At 36.9% G+C, this 22276-nt stretch overlaps 2 protein-coding genes across 2 annotated transcripts in view; one reads left to right on the forward strand and one right to left on the reverse strand.

Moving 5' to 3' along the window:
* The first annotated feature begins 1468 nt into the window (after positions 1–1468).
* Positions 1469–4883, forward strand: LOC144710156 (rac-like GTP-binding protein 5). Its single transcript, XM_078583838.1, has 7 exons — positions 1469–1865; positions 2144–2231; positions 2330–2439; positions 2536–2599; positions 4152–4216; positions 4299–4364; positions 4464–4883. The coding sequence occupies exons 1-7, from the start codon at positions 1767–1769 to the stop codon at positions 4566–4568; spliced, it is 597 nt and encodes a 198-aa protein (XP_078439964.1). The 5' UTR covers positions 1469–1766; the 3' UTR covers positions 4569–4883.
* A 16007-nt stretch (positions 4884–20890) lies between these two features.
* The window catches only part of LOC144710124 (putative serine/threonine-protein kinase PBL21), a 2798-nt gene continuing 1412 nt past the window's right edge, over positions 20891–22276 (reverse strand). Inside the window, exons 4-5 of the mRNA XM_078583797.1 lie at positions 21661–22052; positions 20891–21264 (exon numbers count right to left, since the gene is read on the reverse strand). Coding sequence (XP_078439923.1) covers positions 21034–21264; positions 21661–22052 — 623 coding nt within the window. The 3' untranslated portion in view covers positions 20891–21033. The remainder of the gene's footprint in view (positions 21265–21660; positions 22053–22276) is intronic.

Below are 22276 nucleotides of genomic sequence, written 5' to 3' on the forward strand. Positions count from 1 at the left end.
ATAAGTATAATCATATATCTGGAAGGGTGTAAGAGCTTTGACAAAATAAGATGATTTGAAGGATCAACCAAACTGATATGCTGTTATGAAGCCATCAAATGTTGCATGTGTTTTATTACGCGATGAAAATGGCTTTCTGTTGATAAATAAATTAAAACAAACGGGAATTGAGAGAAGCCTCATCTAAAGTAGCAGAACCTTTCTCATACGTATGTATTTGATAACCTTTCGAGATCCAGTCCATCATAAACTCATGAATGCTGATTAGGGGTTGAGGCTCCTAGAGATGTGTATGAATTTGAGGAATGGAGTAGAAGTTTAAAATATATTTGTTATGATCAAGGGTTGATGGATGTCCTTATTTTGTATATAGGAGAATAATAACGGGTAGGTATAAACATATAAACTAGAAGTATGGTTTATTTTTGTCCCTATATATAACAAAATATTGAGATTTGTTACATTTTACTGAACCAATCCTTATTGAATTGAAAAATATTTATTTTGTGTTTATACCCATTCATGATTGAAAAAAGAGGCCATGGTTAACGGGAAAAAATTAAGCAGCGGCAAATAAGGAAAACCATACATCCATTTCCCTAAAACTTTGTGGTAGAATCTTATTTAATAAAAGTCTTACCTGTTTGGAGTTCATTTTTCGACATAGTTGATTCAATTACAAACCAACTCATATTTGGCTTTCATTGTATTTACATTATTAACAAGTACAGAACTACTTTGTTTTTACAGATATACATATGACGAGAAGAAATTACATATTCCCAACAATTGTTCGGTAGACTCTACGTAAATGTCTTGGTATTTTCTCTGCTATTAGCCTAACATTCAACACAATAATTGAAGTCAAAAAAGTTAAAAATAAAATCAAACCCATCTTTATTCCTTCCACACTACCAACACATTTTTCTTCTCTATACTGTGAAATGTGGTTCTAAACTTCATTAGCTATGATTCTAGCAGATAAACCCCTCCCTCCCTGACTCGTTACAATATTGAAAAATCAATATAACAGCATTTTTAAATGGGTTGATATTTATTAATTCCTTCTATAGTCCCATCGTTGTCATGATGTAAAATTCAAACGGCACTTACTAGAATTTTCAATATTTCCAAGAGAAATAAGACAATATATATCTGTTTTTGTTTACCATTCTCTCTCGGAGAATTTCCCCCTTGTCAGCTTTCAGCCGCTCGTGACACAGTTGTGGCGCTTCACGCCAACGAAGGACATCACGTGACTTGCATTTACTCCCATTTATAGCAATATATGAGAAATACCCCTAGCCCTTATCCATCAGGCACAAAAATCTACTTCTATCCAAATTTATTTTACTTATTGCTTAAATACCCCAGAAGTTTGTTAATTGGGAAAAGGTTTTTCCGGTCAACTGAACTAGTCCTGAGTTTGAGTGTATAGTCAGAGAGAGTATATAAAGAGCGCCTCCCCGATTAGCTGGTATTAGAGTGAACCGCTTTCTCTCTCATCGACGTGGAGCTGGATTCAACCGCGATGAACACGGCGGATGAACACGGCGTAGATCTCACCGATTTTTGACATCTTCTGGTACCGGCGAGCCTTGAATCGATTCCGCCGTGCTCGATTTGGTCGGTGTGTTTGTTTTTTCGGGCGCATTGATCGAGGAATGCCGGGATCGGAAGGATAGGGCAAAGGGAAGTGAGAAGAGATTTCCCGCAGTTTTTTTTTGGTTTTTTTGAGATTTGTTGCTGTAGACGAGGTGGTAGAGATGAGCGCGTCTAGGTTTATAAAGTGCGTGACCGTTGGAGATGGGGCAGTCGGCAAGACCTGCATGCTCATCTGCTACACCAGCAACACATTTCCCACGGTACGTTCTCTGTTGCAATCGGTTGTTTTTAGGGTCTAGATTTGCTGATATTCGTTGCTTTTGGATTCTGAAAAATCGGAGTTGGATTTCTGCTACAAATGCTTTGTATTCGTCGCCGCTCTGTTTCTTTTTTGCTTAAGATCTGGTCTTGGGTGGTCTCTTGGTCGACTGGCTGCGGTTGGGTGGAAATCGGTTGGAGTCTTGAGTCGAATCCCTCTTTTCTGTACTCTTTTCATCTTTATCTTACAATTGCCGTTGTTATTTTGATTATCTTGCAGGATTACGTTCCCACAGTTTTTGATAATTTCAGTGCCAACGTTGTGGTGGATGGGAATACTGTTAACCTTGGTTTGTGGGATACCGCAGGTGGGTTTTTACCCTTAAGTTTTTATTGATTTTAGAATGCCTGTAAGGACAAGGACCGTTATAAATTTATTAACATATTAAATGTGCTCTTGAATCAGGTCAGGAGGATTATAATAGGTTGCGGCCTCTGAGCTACCGTGGTGCCGACGTTTTCTTGCTTGCTTTTTCTTTAATTAGCAAAGCTAGTTACGAAAATGTAGCTAAAAAGGTGAAATACATTACGTCATATTTTCTGAAGTTTATTTGTCCCGCATAAATTAGAATTTTTGCTGACTTTGGGGAGACCTTTTACCCCTTGATGCAGTGGGTTCCTGAACTGAGACATTATGCTCCTGGCGTTCCTGTCATTCTTGTTGGAACTAAACTGGGTAAGTGTCCGCCTATTGCTTGTCCCCTTAAAGAAGCTATTTTTTTCCATAAATGTAAAGTTTTCGTTCTAGATTAATTTTTCTTTCATGGTTTACTCATCAAAGATTTTCTGTCATTCCTTGTCTCTTCCGTCCTATCTTTCTTCTTGTCATGTCGATCAAGTCAAAGTTGCCTTCTGTTTTCATCTTGATTTTCTGCAGATCTTGAGTGGTTAATGGTTTATCATCAGTAATCTTAAGATTTTTCTTTCACTTCATCGATGAAGAGAGCGTATCCCGCCTCATTTACATCTTCATTTTCTAGGGTGATGCGTGATAAGATAAAAACTAACCGACGAGTGGGAGAAATAAATGTTCTTTTTGAGTCACTGACGAGGTCAATTTATCTGCGAGATAATACTCATCTGTGTTCAGTTAGGTTGGTCCTGGAATTTCCTCAATAAATTTTCCTTTGTCAGAGAATTTCCCTCATGGATGAAAGATCGAAGAGATTGAAAAAAAAATCTACTAGTATGATGTGCTGGTCTCTTTTCTTAACTCCTGAAAAACATCTAGAACATACTTATTAGTCATCTTCGACTGATTTGTCTATTCTATGTCTATTCTATGCGACAAAGCTCAGTTCCCTCCTGAGCCTCTCAAGCTCCGCCAGCTCCTTCTCTTGTTTGTCAGCTAATGTCTCAGAAGAAACAGAAAGGTCCACCTCTATTCGTGGTCTGAACTGGTTAAATACCAGCTCACATACACGTGGGTTAGGGACCACTTCAATTTAGTGACTCATTCCCATGTGGAGTAAGTCACTTAAAACAAGTCAGGTGGGGGCGCATACAAACATGACCCACGTAAAATATAATGAGATATATAAGAAAAACATTTTGCGCCTCTTATAACATGTGGCCCACTTTTTTTTTGAATAAGACGTGTGTCCCACTTACATCATTTAACTTAATAATAAAAGGCTCCTTCTGATTAACACCTCTCTCTTTCTTTATTTTTTGTTATCTATCTTCCGTTGTTTTTTCTCGATTTGTCTCCATCTAGCAAACAGGTCTCTCTCACTCTCTCTTTTATATGTACAGATTTTCCTCTCTTTTCCTCATAATTGTTGTGTTCTCCAACCCTACTCACTCACGGAGCTGATTCTATGTGCACGATTTCCTATTTTTACTTCATACCGATGCTATAATTTTTCCAGAGATGGTGTATTTATTTATAATTTTTTCCACGATGTGTTTAGATTTAGAATCGTGATTATGTTCTCATCAAAAGTCAAACGATGGTTTCCCTGTGATTTTATTTTGCGGTTAGTGAAATGTTTGTTTAAAAGGAGTTTAGTACACTTTGTGTAGAGCTCTTCTTTTCCCCTTATCTAATCTGAGGTTTAACTTCTCTTCTGATAATCTATGATGGCATCCTTGTTTCGCAATGATTCATGAGTTGTTTACAAAGTCGCGTTGTCATGCTGATGATCCTGACTGCTGTTTAACGTCCATGACTTTGAATTTTCTCATACTCACCAGCTTATCTTTTATTATGGCGGTTACTTTATCAGATCTTCGCGATGATAAGCAGTTTTTCATAGATCATCCGGGTGCGGTGCCAATCACAACTGCCCAGGTAGGGGAATCTTTAGCTCTCTCTCGATTTGTCAATTCCATGATCATACTCGTCTTGACATTTTTAGTTGCTACCTTGAAAGGGTGAGGAGCTCAAGAGGACGATCGGGGCCGCAGGCTACATCGAATGCAGCTCTAAAACTCAGCAGGCAGCATCTCTATCTCCTTCTCTGCCCCTCTCCTCCCATTTTCACCTTTTCAATCGTCTCTCTTCCTTCGTGACCTGAACCTTTCCGGTCAATTGGCAGAATGTGAAGGCCGTGTTCGATGCAGCCATAAAGGTTGTGCTCCAGCCGCCCAAGCAAAAGAAGAAGAAGAAGAGAAAGTCTCAGAAGGGCTGCCCTATCTTATGATCGTTTCGGTAATTCGAGCCCCTAATGGAGGTGGAGCCCAATGAGGTCAGTAAACAGGATCCGTCTTCTCTACTTTCTTTCTTTATTATTTAGTCTAAGCTGGTGTATAGTTGGAACTGACATTAGTAGTAGGGAGAGCTTCGGAACCGTATTCCCACCTACTTGATTTCCCCTTCTCCCATGGTCATCTGCAACACTTAAGTTTGGGCTTGTTTTAGAAGGTTTCCCCCTTGTGAGACAGAGTCTTATCATCTAGGGAATGACCATGTATGCTTATGCCCACTATCCTTACTAGAATCTGGTTTACTTTGGAAACTGCCCTCTCTCTCTCTCTCTCCCTCTTCTCAATTTAATTTTTCTGGGTTTATGAATCCTCGTGATCACCATATTCTGTGGAAGTCCTTAAGGACTTTGCTACATCAAATCTGCGTATCCTCTTGTTCTAAAGTAGGAAAAAATATTTGCTCCCTCTGAATTTCTCTCTTGAGTCGTAGTGGCTCCATAATCATTTTTCCTTAGGGACGGCCTGAAACCTATTATTGGGAACTGAGTTGGTTTTTCATCCAAGAAAACTCACATCTTTAAGATAAAAAAGATCCAGCTAGGATATATGAGTCATGCTTAGAATGGAAAATACATGATTCATTTTTAGGTATCTAGCCAGGAGAATCCGTTAAACATGTACTGAATCCCTTGTCTGTGAACTCCTCAGTGGTTCACTGCGGTTCATGAATATATGATTGTTTCTGAAGTAAAAAAAAAAGAATTATGAAGACTGTGCAGTGCCATTGATAGGCATCCCCCTTTGTGTTGATTTTGTTGATCAACACCATATTCTCAGATGTAATACAGTTCTGGAAATGGATATCTTTAGAGAGCAATCGTTAGAAATGTGGAAATAGATGACAGTAGTAGTATAGTAATCTGCGTGGAAAGGGTAATATTAAGAACTCCATCCATTGGCGGCATGAAGCTGCTAGTTCACATCATTAGGCTTAATCATGATATTAATGTTTTGATCTGCTATTAATGTCATTCGTAATTGATCATACCTGTTATAAGATGTCAACAGTGCACGTATGACAATTGTTTTGGCTATCTCCATATCAATTGTAAAATTGATATGAATTATGAATTGTAAAATTGCTGTTAGCATGACAACTCAATTATAGATCATGATATCTTTTTATATACGAACATTATGAACTCTATTATCAACCAGTGCTATTTTAGAGAACAAGGATATCCAACATTATGAAGATCACGAAGACAGTGTATCCTATGTAGGTCCTCTTATATCACTAAGTTAGTCAGTCATGTTCATCCAATTTGACATTTCCAACCCTCCAGCAAGCCTTCACATAGTGAAATTCAGGCTTTCATTGGCAGATGAAAAACTAGCATTGAAATATTTTTTAGGGAAATGATTAACTAATATTATTACGCCAGTACTTACATAGTTACATGGTAGACGAGCCAGAAATGCGGTAATGATGTGATGAGGAACTTACATGGTATTGGAATTAGAGGACCCATGAGGAAATTGTGTAGCTGGATTGGTAAGTGGGTTCTATTTTAAAGTCTTGATGTGGTAGTCATGATAATGAAAGAGGAGGGGGAACTCCAAGTTAAAAATTCTAGAGAGGTCCAAATATTTTGTTATTATAAAATTCACAATTTAAAGAATTATCGTTCGGAGAACGCAGAGATTCCTCTTAATGTAATTTCACACTCTTGATTTTGAGAGGGCTTGCTTTATAAATAGACGTGACCCCCCTCAATCCCCCTGGGGGGGGAACACTACAGATTTGAGAAGGAACCGGTATTACAGATTCCCGACCCAAACTACGACCTTTTTCCGAAAGTCCGGATCAAATTCCGGGTTTAGGGCGGTTTCAATAGATATTGATCATTTTCCCCAGGACTTCTATATGTAACTCAATATTAATACATCAAGTGTTGATCTTTTCTTTGAAAACTTTTTTGGCCTGGTAGAATCCTGTCAATTAACTTCTTACACGGTCACCCATCCTGAATTGCTCCCTTGCAGTATGCTTAACTTCGGGGTTCCTATCTTGAATTGCTCCCCTGCAGTATGATTAACTTCAGGGTTCCTATCTTGCCTTATCCTCTTTGGCAAGCCAGGCAGATGGGTGCAATTGAATGTCTTTTGTAGGATGAGTGACGGTGTTAGAAAATAACTAACATGGAAAATAAGAAAAATAGTATCACATGTGGCAGCTCGAATTTTTAATGACTCAGGGTCATGAATGTTTTGGCAGTCTATATTGTTGGTTAGGCAGGCAGTCAGAATTTTTTAATGACTACCTGGTCTATTTTGAGGCAACTTAATGGTCCACATCATTTCCTCTCGCCATCAGTTTGAGTTGGGGTGGCATGAAAGGCCAGATATGTATAAATATTATCTTGTTAAAATGAACTTTATACTGTTTAAAAAATGTTATAAATATTATTTTAAAGGCAGGTTGACCACGTGTTCAGGTGGTCTTCTTTATTTTCTTAAAAATATATATTCGAACAAGATTACCGCACATTAGGTGCTGTTAGATCATTAATCCATCTGATGGAAACATAGTTATTAAAACCAGTATAAAATTATTAATATTAAAATATCAGATAGCGGGATAAGTAATTAAGGCTTAAAATAAATAAATGGTGGCTTAATGTTAGTATTTCCCTTTTTGGAAATGACAAGGAGGTTTAGTCCTAAAGAAATAATGTGTTTATTTATTTCACTTAGTATCTGTAGTTTAAAAAGATAAATTGTGTTATATTATGGTTCTACTTGGTTTGATTCCCAAAATCTCCCTATACTTTCTCCCAAGTTGCTTTCTCAATCTCTCTATGAATTATAAAACTCCAGATATTTAAATTCTCTCATTAAATTACCCCTGTCTAATGTTTTATTAACATGATTAATCTCTTGATTATCTATTAATTAAGAAGTAACAGATAACACAATATATCTCTTTTGACTTTTTATTTTTCATATATTCTTCCTGAAGATTTAAGGCCATTGATTTGAAGTAAATGTGTGGATTTTGATAAATTTATATATGGAATTATTGAGTCTACATGAAACTTGATCAACCTATGACAAATCCATGGCCAACTTATTTGCAGGACATGGAAGTACAATTTACACCTTTCATGTAATTTTAGAATGATTTGAAATCCCAAAAACATTTAACACGTATAGTTGCAAACATTGATGGTAATGCATTGACATACTTCACTTTTTAAGGTCAGTGGGCCAAACATGGACAGTTTGACTCTATATTTTGATGGTAAAACCTAGAATTTATGTGAGACCAGATCCCGGATTCTGGAGTAATTTGAAATTGTTTGAGCAGTCATACAAATTGACTAATATGTGGTTTCTGTTGTTGAGTTAGTCTGGTTGATTTAATTAAACATTTTCTATAGAGGAAGATAAGCCAAAACAAAAATTTGGCTTTCAAATAAAAGTTTTTTTAACATTGATTGAGAATCAGGGAAATTTTATTTCATAAATTTATGGCCAGTAATTTGATGGGTAGAGATGCTTCAAGTGTCAATTGATCTTTATAATCTGTTTTTGGGTCAACCATGGTGGATTTTTTTTTCAAATTTTTACGGTCAAAAACACGGTGCCAGGTACGACCAACCCAAGGGTTGTGCCTGTAGACGGATCCACCTGTGCCCTGGATGCCATATGCTAGGTTGAATGTGTAGAATAGTTAGTAGGCGTGGAGAGAGGGTAAATATCCCAATTACACACAGACCCCACTCACCCATGCCCATGACACAAAGGAAAAAGATACAATATTGATATTACTGCATGTTGTTGTGGAGACCTTAGGTGCCAGCAGCTCGCTCGTGTCCCCACGAGTTGGTGTTGCGTGGAGCAGGTGTCATGTCCGCGCTCATCAGGTATCATCTTGGAGCTCTGTGCAGGGTACAATGTCTAGGTGAGACCTCGTGTACTCTCGTATCCAGCGTTCCACGCGATACACCACTCGTGGGGTCGTCGGCCACAAGAGTCCGGCGTGTGCAGAGAGCTGGCAGACTGAGTCTCTCGACATGATGGCTGCCTCGGACCTCTAGGGGAAGATCCTACCAAGTAGTTTAGAGGGAAAACCATGTCGGAATTAAATGAATAACTTTTATTGATAAATATATTTCAAATTGACACATGCTTTCTAAATGAAAATTCTTATAATTTAACTCAGATTTCTATAAATATATATCTTATATTTTTCTCGTGAATACATTATTACGAATGTCTTTCACATCAAATGAAGATCTATGGGTTGACCTTTGACCATAAAATTTTGTTTATTTTATGTAAATTATTTTATAATATTTTTCCTGTTGACCTGGAAGGTGTGACATCACCTTGGGAAAGGCAGAGGGTCCTTGAGTCCACGAAAGTCCTCATAAGCTTTGAACCTGGTAAGAAGAAGAAAAGGGCAAAAAATGTCTTGGATTCACTTTAATTTTTAAAAAAACCTTCTATTTTAAGCTGACGTCCATCTTCTCTCTCCAAAGGAAAGGCATTCCTATCCTTTTGTGTTAAATCAGGAGCATTCGAGGCTTTATAGAGCAGGTAATGAGTTATTAAAGTAAATATCAAATGGGGTGCTTTCCCGAATGGTATATTAATGGCCTAAAGACTCTAACTGCCCCTTGGTTGTAATATTAGTGCTTGATTAAGGGCTTTTAATCCCACCCATTTTCTCTCTGCCTCTTGGGGTTTTAAAATCCATCTTTCTTGGACGAGATGGCGTACCCTTTCCAAGAAAGTGCTGCCTCCTATAAACAAGAGAAACATCAACTCAAAGCATCCATCACATCTATTTATCACAAGAAATCAATGCAAGAAGGAAAATCAAGGATCCAACTCTAAGATCTACCCCTTCGTGATACATCCCTTTTGATAATTATTTTTTAACATCTGTTGCAGATGATTTACTGTGTGATGAACACAATTTTGATGTGTTTATTTTTCTTTGTTGTGAATTGATTTCATGCAATAATATTATTAATGACCCCATTTAATATAGTGTATAAGGGTCAAACCTCAGGGAGTCTAGGTAATGAGATTAGAGAACTTTTATATGATGAGAGATATATATTGATATGGTTAGGAAGATGATTTTATGTAGAAGATGGAAAAAAATGGGAGAATGAGCTGATAATAGAGGATATAGAAGTGGGATTACTAATAATTAGGTATGGATGATGGTTTTTAAGGAGTTTATTGAGTGGATTAAGTGATAGAAATGACAAATGAAGAGCAACGGTGGAGAGATGTGATGAAATGATTGATGGATATTTTGTATCAACGTGATAAAGTAAAACTAATGTAAGAAATAAATAACATTTAAAATGTAAATGATCCAAATCCTTGCATGTTTCGCATTTGGCGCACTAGCCCTAGGCCAGGTGATGCTCAGCTTGCTACAATTTCCCTCCTTCACTTTATCTTGCCTCCAATACAACCGTTGGTACCAAACAGTGCCAAAATCATGCCTTGATTATCTCCTTTTCCTTATGGTAGCCTGACGCTTAGAGGGGGAACAAATACAAAGATGAAAGATAATATAATATTATAACTCAAATAATCATACTCTTTTAGAGAAATCCTTAAAAATAACATAAATCAAAAAATTAAAAACACCATTCTAAAGTTATATTTAATCATTTTAAGGTTGATAAAACACATATATAATAAATCTAATGAAAATAAATATAAATTTTTCATCCCATTTACCTACAAAAAAATGTGTTTTCAAGTATAAATTGGAGAGGGCGTCCATTCTTGGTGCACATGTAAGACAGACATGGGATCTCTCCATCCTCTTCTCATATTCTCTCAATATCATTCCTTCTAGTGATACTTGAAGTGAGGAGATCCTTTAGGGTTTCAATCAGAGCTGTTTGAGATAACAATGATATCCAACATTACGAAGATCATGTGGATATGTGTTGAGGCTGGGCACATGAAATACTTAAAGATATACGTCCAAGGAACCCTGTGATATTGAAATGTGATTTTCTCAAGATGAGAATGTAATATCATGATTCTTTAAAATCTATTTCATTCACTTCATGTCCATAGCAAAAATGATTTTGGGTTGTCAATCTAGCCAAGAAAACCCGATACCTTTTCATTGGTGGAATATTGGTTCATAGTTCTCATGACATTTTTTTTCCAGGGGTGTTTATTTTCTGATACCATGTAAATAGCCAAGATAAAAGAAGAAACGGGAAAAATAAGATAAGGATAAGAAATGACTTGTTAATGATATTGTATTAACCAGAATTCCACAAAAAAATTACAAATGTTTGTTTATTGTGCTTACATGTGTGATTAAAAGTTTGGTAACACCTATTTTAGTCATGTTAGATGCGTTGATTAAGACCTATTATGTTATGTGTACTAAAGTCCCATCAAATGGGTTTCCATGTTTCTATTTAATCATATCTGTTGATATCTTATTTATGATATTATACTGTGGTTACATGTTCATCCTTTCTTGTTCTTGAGCTATGTGTGTTATACTCGATCTTTTTAAGTTATGTGTTGTGGTTGATCTTTCAATTAAAACTTACACTTTTATCTTTGACCACTTTAAAATTCTTGATCAGTAAATATGATATGCCACGTATGCTAGTTGATTTTGAAGTCATGATGTTTCCTTGGGAGAGTTTATCTAAGGAGACATTTTTTTTTCATTTGAGTTGATGCATCTTTTGTTTTTATATTGATAATTCTTGAAAAATAATATTGATGGAGCATGCCAGCTTGCTCCATCAGAGACGTCATCGAAGCCGCCATTATCCTCATCGACAGCCAGCCAGTTCACGTGCAGCTTGACCGGCATGCCAAGGTGAAGAGGAAACACCCGGGTTTGAATATCTCGAGTGAAAGCACAACCAAGGGGCTTTCACTCCTTTGACTTCTAGCTTCATGCTCTAGCGCTGCATTCTCGCTGCCTGTTGAGCCATGCCGGTTACCTCTCGGCCCGACTCTGCCACCAACCTGTTCTGGCCCGTGCATCGATGAAGACCATGACGACAAACGCCACCACCAACAAAGTACATCATTCCCCTTTGCTCGCCAGTTATATTACTTTCTTTAGTATATTTTTGACTGCATTCCACCGCGCTCGGGTTAGTTTAGGTGAGAGAAATACACATCGAGAAAGTACGTCACAAGTGAGTTCTTAGGTACGGGTCGAGCCTATCCATTACGTGCGAGTGCCAACAGAATTATTCTGTTCGACGCTGTAGTCATCGTCATCGCTCCGACGAAGGTCAGAATGTTACCATCACCATCATCGGTCACGCGTCCCAGAGCTCAGAGCTCAACGAACCCCACGAGTCGGGGCCTGCACGTACGTCCACCTAGGATTCATCGCATCACGTAGTTGCATCCCCTTAGGGAATTATCCATCGGACGACGCCATCAACGACATCCAACATCATTTTGATATCAGAGCATCGTCTCGATACCCGACCGAATGACGTCCCTGACAACGTTCGACATCAAATATCCATTTTTATCTTGGTTTTGATGGTGTGTACTTCTTCACAATTCATTTACTTCAGTTATTCTGACTTTGATTATTTTCTTCTGTACAAAAATATCTTGGATCTTTAGTATCTCTTACAACACATACATTTTAGTTAACATTGATGTTATTGTTCAAATTATGGTTGGTAAAATTATGGTATTTAACAACACAGATCCATTTTTTAAGAGTGGTTAATAATCTCATCTTTGATGATTCAGGTTTTGGCAAAATGAGGTACTTCCAGTATGCTTAAAAATGTTGATGATAATGTTTCTTTGACAGGTCATAGTCAGATTCAATTAATGATGTTAGTGAGACAAAAAACTCAATAGAATACCTTGGACTCAAATTTTTTTTCTTAATTTATTTTTAATATTTTTTTCATTAGATATATACTCATAGATGCTTTTTTGTTCAATTTGAAGTATCCTCAAAACATGATGTTGGCCATAATTAACTAGATAATGAAAACATACATGATATATTTATGTCTCACAAATTTCTTCCATAAGATAGTGGCACTTAGGAACTCACTGATAAAAAAGGCCACTAAAGAAATTATATAAATTTTCTTGAGGTCATATAATGAGAGGGTATCATATTATTAGGAAAATATTCTATATATTCTTCACTCCTCATGTTTTTTTATCAAAATTAGTGACTTAAATATGCTAGTATATTTTTAAAAGACATGCTAGCATATTTTTAAATATGCTCGTAATGATAAAATGCAATCAATGATACTTATAAAAGACAGCATATCATATGTGTATTGAATTCTTAGGATTTTCACAATAAGAGGGTAAAATAGAATGCATTTAAATTTTATTCGGAACTACTGACTGTCCATCAGATACAACTAGATCCGAAATCATGCCATTGAGATATAAATTCCAAAATTTTCAGATTCATATCATTTTGGAGAATAATTTAATCTACATTCAATTTAAGCCTTAAATATCTAATAACCTCATTCAAACATACCAATAAAAGAAGGATTTTCGTATAATCTTGCACGATGCCATATTTTCCCTCAAATGATCTAAAAGATCCATGGGGGATGATGAACTGAAGCATCTTATTTTTACATATGAGGGGGCATCTGGTAATATCTTTAATGCATAGAAAATCAGTTTTATGGTGGGACCTTGCACTACCATAAAACACATATGCCTCATACAACACTTCACAAGGTACCCTTGAGGATATCTACCTTTTGACTACCTTAGTTACCATATTTTTCTCAGCCCCACTCAAAATCATTATTTTGATATCCTATTGGAGAGGTTGAGAATGAAACTAGTTGGTATGGAAATTCCAGCTTCAATCCCCAGGCTGGGTGCATCCAATTGTTATGTCATGTCCTCCTGAGCATCAGATTTCATATTTAAGAGGTGCACTGGATACCGCAAATGGTTCTATCTTTTGTAGAATGAATCTTTGGAGTCCTCTTATGGGCTGAAAATATTTATGGCCCCTGATGCCACCATTGGGTTTCTTGGGCTAGAGCATGTCAACTGTTGGATGAGGGTATCCAAGGGATTAGGGATTTGAAAAGAAAAAGTATGGCAGATGCAGACTTTGATCACACCCTTGGACACATTTGTGTCATCCATAAGTGATGGTTGGGCTTGCCATATAGATGGTATCAAAGGACTTGAGAGATGGTGCACATGGCAGACACATCAGCCATATATGTCTGTGGTTATTCTATGACAAGTGGGACAAAGAACTATTAGCCCATTGTATGACACGAGCCAACTCTCACAGATTTATAACACACTGTAGCCATATAATGGTGGGCCAGTTACTAATAGGAAACACTAGACTGATCCTAGAGCTTTACGATATCCCACTAGATCTCTTGTAGGATTCTTCGAGCATTGACATTAGCCCGAATGTAGACTCCCCATCTAAAGTCTTCTACAAGATGGGAACTCCTCTTGTAATTCCTACTGTAACCATTTCAGAGAGAATTCCCCCACTTTTTTTTAGGCATCTCTCATTTGGCATCCAACAATCATCACAAAACTATCATTCTTCCTCTTGTGACTTATGTATCAAGGGCTCCATATAAAACCAAGTTTGCTTATGGCTTACATTTTCAGTGTCAGTATTGCCCAACCTCATTAATTGGTGAAGCTACAAAAAAGATTCATAGTGAAACACCCATGAGGTTTTGGTTCAGAATCTCATTTTGCATGACAATCCAAGAGAAATTCAGAGTTTATGTGTTGAGTTACGGCTCTAGAGAAACCACCATCTAGTTCCTCACATAGCATGATGATCACATCACAATTTTGAGAGCCTCAAGTCATGGAGAATCTCTAACACACTTTCCACAACCATTACCGATATGTGTTTTTTTTTACGAAAACCTAAGCCTCTTTAGATCAGATAAGGCAAACCTCTGACTTGCTAATAAAGTCAACCGTAGGGTTTGAATTTGTATCATTTTTGTATTTTGATTTTATTAAATAAATTTATAGAAACATAACACATGCTCATGTAAATAAATCTATATAATGATGAGTATTGGGCATATGCATGGGGAATAGTGATTAGGGGGTTAATACTCTTTGGATGGCAATTAAAAATAGGTGAGGAGGTCAGTATAAAATATGATATAAGGTAATGAGGTAAAGGGAGAAATCTGAAGATGATAAGTGATAATTAGATATTAATTTGAGCAATGAAGACATAAAATAGTATAATACTAGATATTGGAAAAGAGATATAGATGATGGAATAAGGGATGATGATGGGACAAGGAGATGGATGGAGATATTGATGAGTGTAAATTAGTGAATTAATGTGAGTATTAATGATGGTTAAGTGGAGCCATGATGACAAGTTGTTGTGATAGAGTAGAGTGATGATACCTTAAGAAGCGATGATGACAAATGAAAAACTTAAGCTAATAATGATGACGGAGATGAGACAATGTAAGGCACTAAGACTTGCCACCAGTCCTTACATTCCACCAGGACCATGTCAACTGGCAGATGCAGGCACACTTCTTCACTTTACTGTGGCCTTTCTCTAATCACCTCAAGACACCAAGAAAGACCTTGAGGGATCCTTAACCTCCTCTCTTTCAATCAGCATAATCAAATAGAAACTGATTTCAAAAGAGAGTTCTTTTAAAGAAATTAACACAACATCCTATATGTATATAAGGGTATGGATGGAAAGATAAAGTTGCCCTAGGAAGTTCAGCTCCATCGATCTTCTGGGTCGTCAAGTATCAAGCTTTGAAGTTGGATCAATCTTCCATTAATTTAATTTTAAATATTCTCTCTCCTAGTATCCTTGTATGGCATCACATCACATATTGGGCTTTGTGTCTTTAATTTTTTTGACAGCATTATCTATATAGGAAAAGACACAGAAGGATTTACACAAAGAATGTGTGATGTGGCAACATGTGACCATGTACCACATCAACGCAAAGTCTGATTTTGTGCAACAATATATATTGATGTCGCTCTAAGAATATGACCGTGCAATGATTAAGAAATAAAAGAGTGGTGTGGTGATGTATTTTGCAATGCCACATTGGGATGATTTCCCATTCTCAGAAAATAAAATGAATACCTATTAACGCACCACAACTTTTGAATTTTCACTGCATTCGTTGAAATCAAATTGATGATTTATTTAATGTTGACATTAACTCATTGAAAATTTTTAGTACATATGTTCATTACAAAAAGATGCCATTAATCCATTGAAATAAAAATTTATTTATATGTATTACTATAATATGATGTTTAAAATCAAGTGCACGAATATGTTCAATGAGTTAGTGAATTATGATTAAATTATGAAACAATGATCACAAGTATCTAAACATGTATTCTAAATATTCATTTTTGATGGATTATCGAGAAATACACCCAATAATGTAGAAAGAGTAACATTATCTGATCCTACTTATACAATAAGTACAACTTTTCTTGTATACTAAGGATATAATAGGTGATCTTTTTGGAGATAATTCAACAAATCAATTTGTACACATGTTTGAATGGTATTATACTTAAACATCAAACAATTTAATTTGTGTCATGGTTGTAGAAGTGCTCCATTGACTTGAGACACAAAAGACACATTGTGGATGAACCAATATATTTTGTCTATGTTGGGTTATGAGGCCTTGACCTGGATGAAGAACTCAGAATGATTCGTAGTGGAAGATGAACAAAATCACAACAACATCATTAAATCATAAAATGAATAACCTCAACACAGATCACATTTGTGATTTCTTTGATCCTCGAAGGAGTTATTTGGAGCTTATCATGTGTGAAATCTCTAGAAGTATTCACGCGCGCCTCGGCACGTCAAATCTCCACCTTCACTTGATTAGATCTGGTCACCCTATGTCGTCGTCATTACGTTGTCCTAATCACATCGGAAATGGAGTGGGGGTGTGGGGAAAATGAATAAGAAAGGGAAGGCCCCTGAAATTTTTTGGACTGGGTGAATTTCATTTAGAGTATTTCCCTTTTTATATTAAGTGGGTAATTTTTCATAAAAATACTCAAAACTTATGTATATCTTTTGACGTCCAAAAGACCATTTGCACGTGACCCTCTAGGTGTATGTATCAGCCTAGTTAATGACTTTAGCAGCCCAATAATCTTTATTTGTCTTTCAAATTAATTAAGTATATCATCATATAGAATAATTAATGTCGGATCAATTTAACTAAATTGATAGGTTGAGTTTCCAATCTGTGAGGTGCCAAGTTACACCTTGTGCTCTAGTAGATACAAATTAATATCTATTGACTTACTCATGGAACCTGTTCATCATCATTTACAGTGTACATGTAGTCCCTCATCCACTTGATGCTCCTATGACAACTTAGGGTATGGTCAACTTTCAAACCCTAATCGATCATCGAGTTAGTACTGATGCATTTAGAAATCATTGGAGAACTCTTCTTTCATATTTCATTACCAAGGACTTTATTGCATCATCTTCCTTGAAATATCTCCTCTTATAGAAAAGGTGGATGATCCCATTTCGACCACATATTTATCTTCGTGAACTTCTTATGCACTCAAACCCGAACATAGACTATTTAGAACCCCATGATTAGAGACTCATCGCACATAGTCAAATTACAACTATAACGTCTTTGGAGTCTCAAGTCTGAGGACCACTTAAACAACCGTGATTGGAATCAACTTGATTGACAGTTTAGTAAAATACCATTTAGGGGCTCGTATAGATCACTTTAATAAACTCTTTCCATTAAAGGGCACCCACTATCTATCGTTAGTTTGTCCACACTAATGACTAGGGGATCATCCATATTCATCATTTGAGTGAGGTTAGATAGTGCTATTCTATGTGGATACTTCAATGTCCTTCTCTAGTATCCATTGAATAGGAATATTAGAACACATGCTTAAAGACTATTGATCTTTGTATTATGATATTGACATAATTCATTAAGTTCGATGATGTATTCATGGACTTCATTATATGCATCACACGTGCATCATAATGAATATGTTCTATTAATGAACATTGAAATAGATATGGAATGTGTGATTGGCTTATTACCCACATATATTTATGAGTCTACGACTTATGAATCCCTAATCATGGGATTAGAATATGTTTTAGCGTGGATGTAGAAGGAAGTACATGAAGGTGATTGAGTGGCCAAGATGGGATTTTCTGCCCTTGGTATACGAGGATATAAGTATTAGGAGCAATATGCCTTGAAACACTTTCCAGGGTAGTGGTAGTGGACTCATGAATCTTTGTTACACCATTTCTAATCGGGATGACAAATTAGGGTTTGATGATCAACCATACAATGTGGCATTTCAAGAGGCTCACACAAAAGAAGAATTATACATATGCGGTGACTGATAAAGTTATGTTCTATGAAATAGTTTATTTAATTCTTTGTATCTTCTAGGACGTGAGGTATAGCTTGGCGCCCCATGGGTTGGAAACTTTACTTATTAATTGGGTTAATTGAATTATAGATTAATAAATTTATATGCTTATATGGTCAATTAATAAGGTTGGATAATAAATACCAGAGAAACACATGGACCTAGAGGGGCTCATCCATAAGATCTATGGACATTGGTGGATTTACTCAAAGTTGTAAGGACTTCTTCAAAACATTCCAAAATAAGAATAGATAGAGGGGGCACCCATTTTAGGTGCCAATATCATGTAGACCTGGATGCCCCCCCCCCCCCCTCTAATGAGATCTTCTAATTCCACCTACTCCATTAATGATAATTGATGGTGAAGCTATCTCCTAGACGTTGAATTTTGGAGAAGAAGAAAGAGTTGGATGCATCAAGAGGTTGGACACATGAATGGCTTGGAGGAACTCTTCCAAGGAGCAGTCAAACGCGGAGTAATTTTTCCACAAGGTGATGTGATCATATATATTTTTGTTAATCAATTATGTATTGATTTTCCATCTTCTGTTATATGAAAAAATTTCAAGCTCCCAAACAAAGCTTAAGAACCCAAAAAAATCATCATGGTATTATCTTAGAATCTGACTCACGCTCATTAGTCAATATATTACATGTATGCTCCTATTTTCACTAGTATTTATAACATGTTTGGAAAGACATCACTACGACCTATAGGAAACTTGCTAGCATTCATAACTTACTACTTGAGGGGAACCAAATGTCCGATGCCCTCTATATTTATGCAATATGTTACCACACACACACACTATTTTCTCATCATGACAGGACCATGAAGCTCTGAAAGCCCATCATAATGGTGTATTGCTAAGGTGTGATCAGGGATGGAGTATCTCCTTTGATTACCTAATGCCTATCATCCGCATTAGCTTAAAATGGGCTGTATTTCCTAGTCCAGTTCGGGTCAATAGGAGGTGGACAATCTTAGACCATGAAAGGATAATGATCCTACCTTGCACTGAGTCATTAGATTGTGACGTCTAGAACTGACGAGGTGATAAATTCAACCATAGCCCTACTTTGTCTCTTTCATTCTGAGGATATATCCCAGTTCCTCCTCTTTCCGCTGTCACATTCCATTGAAGGCACCATCTACTTAACTCTTTTGAGTCATAGACTTCAATATATAAGCGATCCCTCATACCACATCTGAACGCTCATGGAGCAGTGGTCATGGATAGGACACAATCCTTAATCTAAAATTATAATTTCATGAAACCTGCATCATCATTTAATCCTGCCATATGGAAATGTTAAAGCTCAAGAGTACATTAATTTTGGTGATTAGATGATACAATAATCTATTGGAGGAGAGAAATTAATGAAAAAGAGAAATAAACAAAGGATAGTTTGTTATTAATAAAAGAAATATTTTTAAAAACAATTAATAAAACACTTTAAAATTTTTATTTTTTTTCAGATTTTAATTGGGAAACTTTTGTGTGAAACTTAAAATTTTGTTATACCAATGTTGTTCTTGTGTTGACAAGGAGGTAAAAATCCACAATCAATAATATAATTCCTTTCAAACACCATATCATGCACATTTCAATAGAGAATGCAGCTCACATTTTGTATTCAAAATTACCAAGTTAATATTGAAGTTTTGAATGAAAGGAATCATGAAATATTCATCGACTTCTTGATGTAAAATTATCTAAATTTTACTTCATTTAATAGCACTGGTTGTTTTGAATGGTATAGTTTTAACCTCCTAGAGTTTGATCCTAACTGCATTGCCTTGATGACTTAAGTCACATACTCCCACAAAACTCAAAGGCCTTCAAACATGCAAATAGTTTGTCTACAAAATGAGCAGCCCTATTAATTGATGGTGTCACATATATTAACAAAAATGTAAATACAACTTATTTGACATCAGCCAATGATATTTCTGTGTGAGAGACCTTGACTTGAAGCTTTGATTTGTAAGCTCTAAGGCCTGCTTCCATTTTTTTGTCTTTAAAGTGAAATAGCTACTTTATTAAATCGTTATAGAGGATATATTTACAGAATCATTATGACTATTTTTTTTCTATGTTGCAAATCTGTTTGAACAAACACTATCAAAATTGAAATACGTAGTACTTCGAACTAACCACATCATTTCAGCTTAATGAAATGGTTTAACGAACTTCCCTAGAAACAAGGGTTTAATGTCTATGACTCAATGAACATCTCCAAAGTTGAAAATGCATATGATGGTGTCTCCTGATGTAACATCAATGAGTTTGGGTCTCAATATGTTGGCTTGATAAAATATCTTACTCACTCTTTGAAACAGAACATCCAGTTGGCAGAGGGACCTGAGGTCTCTCAGCCGCTCTCCTCCGCTTGTTTATTGGCTCTCAATGATCAATAAGCTGCCTCATTGCACTGATGGAGATTTTGGCACTCCATGTTCCTCACTAACCCTATTCCTCATTTGAGAAATGCATTACGGCTGCTGTTAATCAATTTTAACACAAACAATTGCAATAATTTGGAACATAGCTTCAGATTCCATACCTAAAACAAGCTGCATCCCCCAACCAGCATAATGCCCCAACCACACCTCAGTGATTTCAACGTTGAGACAGTCCAATGGCATTCATGGGCAATGCTGTTCTATCTATTTATCAAACCATCTATTAATATATTTATTTGTCTCTCCATCTAGCTATTTACCTATCCATCTATTTATTTATTTGGCTATCTCTCTATCAGTCTATAAATCTATCTGTATATCTCTACCACTCTATCAGTTTATCTGAAGTTTAGAAGAAGGCTAAGAACCCTGGCATTTGATAATAAACTGTACAACAATCTATGACCGAGCCCAGGGGTTGTGGTTATTCCCTTCTAGAGTCAATGTTAGCTGCCACCACGAAGAAGACAACTGGGGTTGACCTCTCACCATCAATCCTGGCCCTTGATCTCGCCGCTGGCCTTGGGCTTGTATGGCTGGGAGACGATATGGTTAAGGGCCACGACCACGTCTCGCATAATGGGCCTCACGTGCGGTTGCTCCTGCAGGCACATTGAGGTTACTACGACCAGCTGATGGAAGGGCCGGGCTGGGAACCGCCCTTGGAGCCGTGGGTCCGCCAACTGTGCATATCGCCTCCGGTCACAGAGGAAAGGCTGAGACTGAAATCAGGAACATGACAATAGATTCAAACTTCAGTTGGGAAGAACTGGATAAACTGGTAAGAGAAACTAAATATCTTCATCGCAAGCGATCAATTCGAGATAAGATGTACAGAAAAACAGATAAATGGATAAATTTATAGATAGACAGATAGATACATGGATGGATGGATTGATGTGTGTGAGATGGAGAGAGAGATTGTTTCCAAAAGATATCTTTATTGCTAGCCAGGATTTTTAAAAGATTATTGTAAAGCTTGATTTTGAGGGAAAATCAGTTCTTCAAGAGAGAGATTCATATACTTTGGCAAACAAATCAAATGACGGATGAAAAAGTACTAACTATCGATCTATCTATCCATCTATCTGTAGATTGACACCAGGAAGGACTCATACCCAAGCAACAAGGCTCTGCTCTCTGGGCCCCTTGCTGCAGTCAAAGGCCTTGCGCCCGGTGACCAGCTCAAGGAGGACAACCCCAAAGCTGTAGACATCAGATTTGGTGGTCAGCTTCCCACTCATGGCATACTCCGGCGCACAGTATCCATAGGTGCCCATCACCCTCGTAGAGACGTGAGTGTTGTCGCCGACGGGTCCAAACCTAGCCAACCCAAAATCTGAGAGCTTGGGATTGAACTCATTGTCCAGCAATATGTTTGCAGACTTCAGATCTCGATATATCACCGGCGGGTTCGCCACATCGTGCAAGTAGGCCAGTCCCCTTGCAGCACCTAGTGCTATCTTCACTCTTGCGTTCCATCCCAGTGGTTCCCTCACTGGATGACCACCTGCCCAAAGAACAAATTCTGTCATATAATTGAAATCATTTGAACAAAGATCAAAGAAAATTTCTTGTTCTCATCTTGCATGACAGAATATCTTCTCTCACCTTAAAACTATAAAGATACTGAAGAGGATAGCAATACAATGATAGGTAGAGGTAGAATCTGGCATGTCCTGGAGATGCTGATGTGTGACATTGACATCGGTTGATGGCGTCAATGCCCTTATC

The sequence above is a fragment of the Wolffia australiana genome, chromosome 12 (genome assembly GCF_029677425.1).
Source record: "Wolffia australiana isolate 7733 chromosome 12, ASM2967742v1".
Classification (NCBI taxonomy): Eukaryota; Viridiplantae; Streptophyta; class Magnoliopsida; order Alismatales; family Araceae; genus Wolffia; species Wolffia australiana.